The sequence below is a fragment of the Martes martes genome (assembly GCF_963455335.1).
Source record: "Martes martes genome assembly, chromosome: 13".
Lineage (NCBI taxonomy): Eukaryota > Metazoa > Chordata > Mammalia > Carnivora > Mustelidae > Martes > Martes martes.
This window is the reverse complement of record NC_137901.1, coordinates 36,320,741-36,331,452: the sequence shown is the minus strand read 5'-3', so window position 1 is coordinate 36,331,452 and position 10,712 is coordinate 36,320,741. Positions and strand designations below refer to the sequence as shown.

Below are 10,712 nucleotides of genomic sequence, written 5' to 3'. Positions count from 1 at the left end.
AACCAAGACAAAACACCAAAATTAGTGTTGGTGGGAATGAGGAGAAATTGGAACCCTTGTGCTCTGTTGGAATGTTAAATGGTGCAGCTGCTAATGGGAAGCAGTACGGCAGTTCCTCGAAAATTAAAAGTAGAACCAGGACATGATCCAGCAATCCCACTCCTGGTTATATATCCAAAAGAACTGAAAGTAGAGTCTCAAAAGAGGTATCTGTACACCCATGTTCACAGCAGCACTAGTCACAATAGCCAAGAACTGGAAGTAATCCAAGTGTCCATCAGTGGATGAGTTGGATACATATAATGTGTATACACACAATGGAATATTCCATCTTAAAAAGGGAGGAAATTCTGACACATGTACAACATGGACGAATCTTGAGGACATTATGCTAAGCGAAATAACCCAGTCACAATAAAAACAAATGCTGTATGATTCCGTGAATACAGTCAAATTTATAGAGACAGAAAATAGAGTGGTAGTTGCTGGGTGGGGTGGGGAGTTGTTTTGTGGATAGAAACAGTTTCAGTTTTGCAAGGCAGGAAGTTTCAGTTTTGCAAGAGGGGAAGAGTTCTGGAAATTGCACACAATGTGAATATACTTATCACTATTGAACTGTACACTTAAAAATGGCTAAGTCAGGGGCGCCTGGGTGGCTCAGATGGTTAAGCCTCTGCCTTCTGCTCAGGTCATGATCTCCAGGTCCTGAAATCAAGCCCCATGTCCAGCTCCCAGCTGGGCAAGGAGTCTGCTTCTCCCTCTCCCTCTGCCTCTCCCCCTGCCTGTGCTCTCTCTGTCTCTGTCTCTCTCTCTCTCTCTCAGATGGATAAATAAAATCTTTAAAAGAATGACTAAGTTGGTAAATTTTATTTATATTTTATCACAATTAAAAAAAAAAAAAGAGTTCTGCACTGAGTTGGCCCATTCAGATGATTCACTAGGCAAGCTTGTCCAAAAGCAGCACCCTGGTGGAGCTGGGATTTGTTACTTGGCCCCAGAACACCTCGACGAGAGGTAGATACTCCTTACATTCCTAGGGAAGTAAGGAAGGCTCCCACTCCTCAGGGTGTAGTTCTTGGACCTGAGTAACAGCATCACCCAGACTCATGAGAAACACAGAACCTTAGGCCCCAACCCAAACTTAAAAGAATTGGAATCTGCATTTTAATAGGCTTCCAGGAGATTCATGCAAATTAATGCCTGAAAAGCCTGTCCTGGAGGAAATCCTCTCTGGGAAGAAAGACATTAAAGGAGGGGTGAGTGGCACACACACCAGATAGTCCCTGGGAGGACCAGCTCTCAGCACTTTCCCAACTTAGACATGGGGAAACAGGCCCTGAGGCTTGTACCAGAGAGGCTGCTGGACACATTTAACTGGTAGGGCCCTGGAAGTGGACTTCGCAGGTGCTGACTTGTCCATCTTCTAGCTGTGTGCTCTTGAGTGAGTTACTCTACCTCTCTGTGACTTAGCTTCTCCACCTGTAAGAGCCACCCCATAGATCTGCTTATTTAACTGTGGAATAATGAGTACAGGTAACGGTGAACAGGTGCCCAGGGCATACCTGCTCTTGTTACTGTTGCCAGAAGTCACATTTCAGGAGAGAGCGCAGTGGAGAGGGGTCAAGATGTCACCATTGCTCCAAGTGTAGGCAGAAGGTACGCAGAAGAGGGTGGAGGTGGTCAGTGATGTCAGTGAGCAAATTCAGGCATTCATTCATGCATACATTCATTCCTTCCAGAACGAGTATGAATGCTTGTCCAGTAAGGACCTGGAGATCTGGCAGTGAGGAGGATGAGCCTGACCCGTCTGCAGGCAGAGACCACCTAAGCGTGGGGACACCCAGGGAACTGGCTTTTAGAACTGCAGCCCCAAATGGGGAACCTCCGATCATCTTTCACTCCATCCTCGGAAGCGGGCCACCTAAGTTCTCCCGCCTTGTACCTGCGCCCCACTCACTCCCCCACCGGGTCCGCACTTTCGACGCCGGGTCTTGGCCAGCCGCTCGGTACTGAGGCATTGGTGGCCAGAGTCGCTCAGCCCCCCGCACCCAGCTCGCAGGCCCAAGGCGCAGGAGTCGCACGCGAGCTACTGTTTCGACGGTCCGCAGCCACGGAGACCGTTAACCAACCTCAGGGATCCCAAGGCCTTTTTCCTCCTCCACGCTTCGCTCTGCCGCATTTTCAGACACGCCGAGCGCACACCCCAGTGGGGAGCAGCAACAAGTCTCCCGGCAAGCGCCATGCCCGCGAGGGTCCCGCCGCGGAGAGTGGGGGTCCCGGGTGCCCTGCGGGGCCGGAGACCGGGAGAGTCGGCCCGGGAGGATCGCCGGGGGTCAGGACGCCTCGCAGGAAAAGGCAGTGCGTTACTTCTGCCACCAGCCTCTTCGTGGGACCCTAGATAAGCGAGAGCTTCGTGTTCCACGGGTCTTCGGCGGCATCTCCGTGGGCTCCGCTGGGAAGCTGGGCAGACGGGGACGTCCTCGCCCCGCCCCCAGGAAAAGGGCCGCAAAGAAGTGAAACTCCGTGAGTCAGCGCGCGGGCAAGCGGGGCGGCCGGGCGGGGCGCCGCCCTGGGCCGCGGACCAGGTGCCCTCCGAGGCCCAGAAGGTGCGGCCGGGGCGCGGCTGGAGGCGGAGTCGCCGCGCGCCGGCTTCGGCATTTCCCCCGGCGCGGCGACCTGGACGGCGCGGCGGGCGGCCCTGGGTCATGGCCGGCTGGGCAGCGCCCCGGGGTGCCGAATTGCTGGCCTTCGCGCGGTTCCGGGAGTCGAGCAAGCGGCCGCTCGCCTATGGCTATGGCCCGCGCGGCCTGCGGGAGCTGCGCCAGCGCGAATTCGGCCGCCTGGCAGGTGAGGCCGGCGGGGCACCTGTGTGGGGTGGGCGCGCTGGTGTTCTGGGACTGACGGGGAAAGTGCGTTGGCTCTAGGTGGGAGCACCTCGCCTTATCTGGGATACATTTTGGATCGAAAGACCTGGCGGGACGTGTGCACGCATCCGCTTCGTGGACCCTGCTCCCTGAGGTCCCACCTGCAGCCCAAGATTTCTTGCTACTCTAGCTCCTTAGACTTTCCCGTGGTGCAGGGCCAGCCTGCGCCTTATTCACCTGTCCTCGCCCTCCGCGGGCCAGGCTTACTGATTCCTTTTCCCCGTGGGTGCCACGAGACCTCCGGCTCTAAAGGTCCGACTGGAGCCAGGCTTGCAAAATGCACTAATGTCCGGCGCCCCTGACTGGCGTTCAGGTGTTCGCCTGCGGACAGGTGCAGTGAGTGCGTCGCCAGTGCGCCCCGTTGGGACTGCGGCTCGGGGTGGGGGGCGCGGGGCTGGGACCGAGAGGCTACAGCTTCTGGAGACTGAGTTCACAGCATCTTTTATTTTCGAAGTCTCATTTTTCTCACTCGTGCAGTCAGAACAATGTCTCTGAACCCTAGCTCGCTGGGGGACTCGCATTAGCAAACCGTGCAGTGTGCACTTTAAGTAGAGGACAAGCCTGTGAATTCAACACCGGGACCGGGGTCACGTCGTCCCTTTGATTTCCACAAGGCAGATCAGGCTGGTTAAATTTTAAATGGCCGGGCGTCTGGGTGGCTCAGTCGGTAAGCGTGGACCTTAGGCTCGGTCACAATCTCATGGGATCGGAGCCCCACCTTCGGCTCCCTTCGGGGACCTTTCTTCTCCCTCAGTCTGCCACTCCCCCTGCTTGTTCTGTGTGTGTGTGTGTCAAATAAGTAAAATCTTTAAAAATAAACAAATAAATCTGCAATCGAGCTCCATCTGGCCCCATGGCCTTGCCCAGCAGAGCGAGAGGGCTCCTACACTGGTGGGGACTCACTATTCTGCCAGGGACCTCGTGTGGGGGTCTTCCTGGAGCCTTAGAACCACCAGCATGTTGAGCAGGGGTGGATGGAAGTGGCACCAGGCACCGGGATGTGAGACGTTCGTTCTCTGCTCTGATGAACAACCAGTGACTGCTCCCCAGCTTGTGGGAGAAGAGCAACAGTGATGTCACAGTTCATACAGTTACCTGTAGCTCCTGTCCACTCTTCTGGGTCACTTCCTCATGTTTGGGATAGTGACTGTTTTGTCCCTTTGGGGGCTTTCAGGGCTGTGGCCTCCCCTCTGTGTGTCTCCTCTCTGTATTTCAGTATGGACTCTCGGAAGGGAGACGGGGAACCTTCTGGCAGTCTCTCAACTACCTCCCCATTCTTCCCAGTGCCACATTCACCCGGGGGAGACAGCATCTCACCGCCATGCTTCCCCCTGCTGTCCCTGACAGTTGTTTTTTTTTTTTTTTTTTTTTTTAATTTATTTATTTGTTAGAGAGAGCGAGTGAGCACAGGCAGACAGAGTGGTAGGCAGAGGCAGAGGGAGAAGCAGGCTCCCCGCGGAGCAAGGAGCCCGATGTGGGACTCGATCCCAGGACGCTGGGATCATGACCTGAGCCGAAGGCAGCCGCTTAACCAACTGAGCCACCCAGGCGTCCCTATTTTTTTTAAAGATTTTATTTATTTACCTGACAGACAGAAATTACAAGTAGGCAGAGAGGCAGATGGGGAAGCAGGCTCCCTGCTGAGCAGAGAGCCCGATGCGGGGCTCGATCCCAGGACCCTAAAATCGTGACCTGAGCTGAAGGCAGAGGCTTAACCCACTGAGCCACCCAGGTGCCCCACTGACAGTTTTTATTATGGAAATTTCCACCGGAGAAATAGACTGGTACAATGAACACCCACAGGTGTGGAGGGAGGGAAGGAGGCTCCCCATTCTTTTGAAGGAAATCTCCGAGGCTGTTACCGTGCAGTCCATAATTATTTCTGCACCACACCTGCTTAATCCCCTAATCCCTCCAGCTCTGGTTCCTCACACCCATCACTGGCTGACCTCTCCCCTCAACACTATGCTGGGAAAGTAGAGGGATGTTCTGGGCCCCTGCTTGTTTCACTTGAGTCCCTCAGAGAACAGCACCTTTTCCTTTAAACATAAAATCTAAATGTGATAGCTAGGATCCGAGGCCGGTCTTCAGAGCCCTTTTAACATCTACTGTACTGTATTCTGTCTGTCTGTCCATCTATCTAGTGCAAGTTCCCAGCATTTCCTCTACATTAATAGTTCAAGTAGATTTTTTGTGGATTAAATCCATCCCTCCCACAGCTGGGAGTCTTGGAACATATCCACTTTTTTTTTTTTCTCTCATGGGGCAAGGAAAAACAAACAAAACAAAATAATATAACTTTCACCTTCTCTTCCTTTCCCCTTTTTCCTTCCCCTATAGTTTTTGTGTAGGTTTGAGAATTTATCTGGTTTAGGAGTAGCTCTAGATAATTACATGCTTAATCTTTAAGTGCAGAAATGTTTTGCCCAACCAGTTGGATGGGAATTCCCTTGTCTTGATGAAGGGAGACTATTGAACTTTCAGATGTGGTTCAGATGGTTCTTCTTCTTCTTCTTCTTCTTCTTTTTTTTTAAAAAAGATTTTATTTATTTATTTGACAGAGATCACAAGTAGGCAGAGAGGCAGGCAGAGAGAGAGAGGAGGAAGCAGGCTCCCTGCTGAGTGGAGAGCCCCATGCGGAACTCAAACCCAGGACCCTGAGATCATGACTGGAGCAGAAGGCAGAGGCTTTAATCCACTGAGCCACCCAGCCGCCCCGGTTCAGATAGTTCTTGAAGTTGCAGGGTGCTAGTGGATGACCACTCACCCTGTGTGGGGCTGAGAACTGGAAGAGACCCTGGAATTTCCTTCTTGAAGACTCAATGCCAGTGGGTTTGGGGGTCATTTGCCTGCTTCTTCTGTTAATAGCCAAATCTCATGAAGAGTTACTGTGTGCCCAGCACTAAACTGGGCTCTGTATACCAACTCTTTTAACCCCCATCCCACCTGCAGATAAAGGAGCAGGGATCCAGAATGGCTGGTGGTAGAGCAGGATTCAATCAAGTTGGCTGACTTGGATTCCTCCCTGTTAACCACAATGCTAGCTGACTTCTGCCAAGATCAGACCTCTAGCTAATCTAACACAGCTGCCCGGTTTTGCAAAACTAGTCACTGGACCAAAGGCCAAAGCAGCCTTCTCCCAAAAGCTTCCTGGTCCTGCAGAAGACCATGGCCAAGGCGTGCGGTGCTCCCTCGGGGCCCCTCAGGTTTCACACATGCAGTGTCTTCACATAAGCATCTCCCTGATGCCCAGGGGTACAAAAGCCTTTCTTTTGGAGTAGGGCATTTGTATTTCTGAATCTTCAGTTAAAAGAGAACATTATTCTAAAGCTAAATTTTGGACTAGGTAGTGCATTTACACAGTACTCAAAAGGTGCCAAGGGAGGGTAAAGAATGGCCGGGGAGGGGCGCCTGGGTGGCTCACTGCATTGAGCCTCTGCCTTCTGCTCATGTCATGATCTCAGGGTCCTGGGATCAAGCCCTGCATTGGGCTCTCTGCTCAGCGGGGAGCCTGCTTCCCCTCTCTCTCTGCGTCAAATAAATAAATAAAATCTTTAAAAAAAAAAAAAGGATAAAAAAAAAAAAAGAATGGCCAGGAAGCCCCCTCTCTTTCCAACCACAGCTCTGGCCAGCTCTGAGTTAGCTCCTGCCCCTTATGTCCTGTGTGCCTTTTGAGTTGTTGTTTGTATTTATATAAGTGTGTACAGTTTTTTTTTTAATTACACAATTGAGCTGTAACATCTGTTACCTGACACAGTTTACATTTATTTGTTCATGGTCTTTCTCTGTCACTCTCATACTAGCTTCTCTTTGGTCTACTGTTATGTCTCCGCTACTTAGAACAGTGCCAGGCACACAGTTAGTACTCAATAAACATTTCTCGAATGTAAAAATACAAGAAACTAGGAAATAAAAGGAAACTTAATTGACCTGATAAAGGCTATCTAAAAAAAAAAATCCACAGCTAACAGCATACTGGCGAAAGACTGATAGCTTTACTGCTACAATCAGGAGTAAGACAAGGACATCTGGTTCACCATTTCTACTCAGCATTGTACTAGTGGTTCTAACCAGGACAACTGGGTAAGAAAATGAAATAAAAGTTGCCCAAATTGGAAAGGAAGAAGTGAACCATCTCTATTTGTGGATAATACAATCTTGTATATAGAAAATCCTAAAGAATCCACATATAAAACCGTTAGAACTAAAAAACAAGTTCAGCAAGGTTACAGGATATAGGTGCAATATACAAACAGCAAGCTGATTTCCATACACTAGCAAGAAAATGAAATAAAGGAAAGCATCAGAAAGAATAAAATACATAGGAATAAATTTATCAGAAGAAGTACAAGACTTAAACACTGAAAAACTACAAAATAACATTGAAAGACATAAAGGAAGACCTAAATCACTGGAAAGACACCCCGTATTCATGAATTTGAAGACTAAATATTGCTAAGATGGCAAAAGTCTTAAACTGACCTACAGATTGAATATCATTCCAACTGAAATCCCAGGTACCTTTTTGCAGCAATTGACAAATTGATCCTAAATTTCATACAGAAGTGGAAGGGACCCAGAATAGCCAAAGCAAACTTGGGAAAGAACAAAGTTAAAAGACTCACATTTCCCATAAAAGTAAAATATGTAAAATGTATATTAAGTTACAGCAATCGAGACAGCATGGTGTCGGTATGAGCACAGATGTATAGAACAGTGGAATACAACCATGAGCCCAGAAATAAGCCCATATGTCTATGGTCAACTGCTTTTTTTTTTTTTTTTTTAATTTATTTGACAGACAGAGAGAGAGAGATTACAAGCAGGCTCCCTGCTGAGCAAAGAGCAGGATGCAGGGCTCGATCCCAGGACCCTGGGATCATGGCCTGAGCCAAACGCAGAGGCTTAACCCGCTGATCCACCCAAGTGCCCCTGTCAACTGTTTTTTAACAGAAGGCCAAGACTATTCAATAGAGGAAAGAACAGTCTCTTCAACTAATAGTGTTGGGGCAGCTGGTATCCACACGCAAAAGAATGAAACTGGACCCCTACCTCACACTGTATTCAAAAATTAACTGAAAATGAATGAAAGTCCTAAATATAAGAGCTAAAAATATAAAACTTCTAGAAGAAAGCATACGCAATAATTATCAGGACCTTGGATTAGGCGGTGGTTTCTTATGACACTAAAATTACAAGCAGTAGTAACAACAGGAATAGACAAATTGGACTTCATCAAAATTAAAAACTTTTAGGGGCACCTGGCTGGCTCAGTCATTAAGCATCTGCCTTCAGCTCAGGTCATGATCTCAGGGTCCTGGGATCAAGCCCTCCATCAGGCTCCCTGCTCAGCAGGAAGCCTGCTTCTCCCTTTCCCACTCTCCCTGCTTGTGTTCTCTCGCTTGCTGTGTCTCTCTCTGTCAAATAAATAAATAAAATCTTTCTTAAAAAATTAAAAACTTTTATGCTTCAATGGTCACCACCAAGAAAGGACAACTGGCCAAATGGGAGAAGACAGATGTCTCCACAAAAACTTGCGTGTAAATAGTCATGGCAGCATCACTAATAATAGACAAAATGGGAACAACCCACCTGTTTATCATTGGGTGAATGAATAAGTAAAATGTGGTGCCTCCTACTATTCAGTCATAAAAAGGAATGACATGAAAATGTCACAATATTACACTAAGTGAAAGAAGTCAGACACTAAAAGGACACAGAGTGTATGATTCCATTTATATGAAATGTTCAGAATCGGCAAATCTGTACAGACAGAAAGTAGATTGATTAGTGATTGCCAAGGGCTGGGGTTGGATGGATTGGGGAGTGACTGGTAATGGGTATGGGTTCTCTTTTGGGGATGAATGGAAATGTAAAATTAGATAGTGGTGATGGTTGCACAATTTTGTGAATCTGCCAAAAGTACCACTAAAGGGGTGAATTTTATGGTATGGGAATTATATCTCAATAAAGCTGTTATAAAGAACCAAAAAAAAAAAATCCATGCTGCGAACAACAACAACAAAAAAAACATTTAAGTGAATGAAAGAAGGAATGAGTCTATTTACATTGTATGTTCTGGAAAGTGTATCTCAGAATTTGCTCCATGTCAGTACTTATAAACTAGATGGAGGTGCAAGAATTCTTTGTTTTAAACACACGTTCATGGATATTTATGCCATTTCCAATCTCCTGCTATTGCAGACAATGCTGTTGCACTAAATGTTCTCACGTGACACAAACCATAGGTATTTATGGATATTTATGGGTATATATAAGATGAATTCCCAGAAGAGGGATTGCTAGGTCAAAGAGGGTTTGCATTTTATTTATTAAAAAATTTTTTTTAAGATTTATTTATTTGACAGAGGGAGAGATCACAAGGAGGCAGAGAGGCAGGCAGAGAGAGGGGGGAAGCAGGCTCCCCGCTGAGCAGACAGCCTGATGTGGGGCTCAATCCCAGGACCCTGAGATCGTGACCTGAGATGAAGGCAGGGGCCTAACCCACTGAGCTGCCCAGGTGCCTTGTATTTTATTTTATTTTTTAAAGATTTATTTATTTATTTGAGAGAGAGAGAACATGGGGAAGGAGCAGCGGGAGAGGGAGAGAGAATCTTAAGCAGACTCCCTGCTGAGTTTGGAATCCCATGTGGGGCTCGATCCCAGGACCCTGAGATCATGACCTGAGCCGAAACCAAGAGTCAGACGCTTAACCAACTGTCCCACCCAGTTGCCCCGTGGGTTTGCCTTTTACACTTGATCTTAGCCAAAAGGCCGAGAAGCGATGTGGGTTTGCCTTTTAAACCACGACTGATATGGCAGGTTGCTGTTCCTGAAGAAGTTGTATCAGTGTAGCCTCCTACCGGCCATGAACCAGCCGGCCTGTTTTTCAGCACCTTGCCCACATGGTGAGTTATCCAACCTTCTGGGTTCTACCGTCTGATGGGAAAACCTCAGTATCTCATGCTCATCTAAATTTGCTTGTCTCTGTTATGAGAGAGGCTAGAAAGATCATTCATGATCCTAGTACTGTCTGAAGCTCTCAGAGCTATTCTAGGCTTGAAGGATGTAGAGTTCACGGTGGGAAAGCAGGATCAGGCCTTGGCTGCCAGGGAAGTGGCAAGGAAATCCCAGGGAGGAAGTGAGTCATAATGTGAAATTGCTTTACCGTCATGAATCACAAATGTCTGTTGGGCTCCTCCTCTGTGTGGGATGTTGTTCCAGGGTCACAAAAGAGCTGGCTAATCAGGAACGCTTGCTCCGGGCTCTAAAGGTCATTCGATAGGGAAAGTGCAACCTTCCATTGCTCATGCCTCCACTTGGATTAAGGAGCTCCTGTCAAGATGCTGGGAGAAGTCAAGTCAGTAGCCTGGGGAATCCCCCCTGCTCAAGCTCACATAGTCTGGGATCAGGTGAAATGAATGGAATACGTCTGAAAAATAACCACAGCTTTATTCTGTGTTTTCTTTCAGGAACTGTCTACCTTGACCATGCGGGAGCCACACTGTTCCCCCAGAGTCAGCTCACGAGCTTCACGAATGATCTCATGGAAAATGTTTATGGTAAAGAACAACACACCAAAACTGATTTTTGCACCGAATGGGAGCCAACTGCACTCAGCTGATACATCCCAGCTTACTAAATGTTGGATTAAGAGATCAGCACTGTGCTCAGCATACAGAGCTGAATGGGCCCCATGGGAGAGGGGGTCAGGGAGCCCTCGGGTCCGTCCCTCTAACACATGCACTGCCAGGATAGGAAGAATTAGCTCAGGGACACACAGTTTAC

At 48.2% G+C, this 10,712-nt stretch overlaps 1 protein-coding gene across 1 annotated transcript in view; it reads left to right on the top strand.

The window, feature by feature from the left end:
* Positions 1-2,531: 2,531 nt before the first annotated feature.
* Positions 2,532-10,712, top strand: part of MOCOS (molybdenum cofactor sulfurase) — a 58,186-nt gene continuing 50,005 nt past the window's right edge. Inside the window, exons 1-2 of the mRNA XM_080821960.1 lie at positions 2,532-2,847; positions 10,397-10,486. Coding sequence (XP_080678086.1) covers positions 2,706-2,847; positions 10,397-10,486 — 232 coding nt within the window. The 5' untranslated portion in view covers positions 2,532-2,705. The remainder of the gene's footprint in view (positions 2,848-10,396; positions 10,487-10,712) is intronic.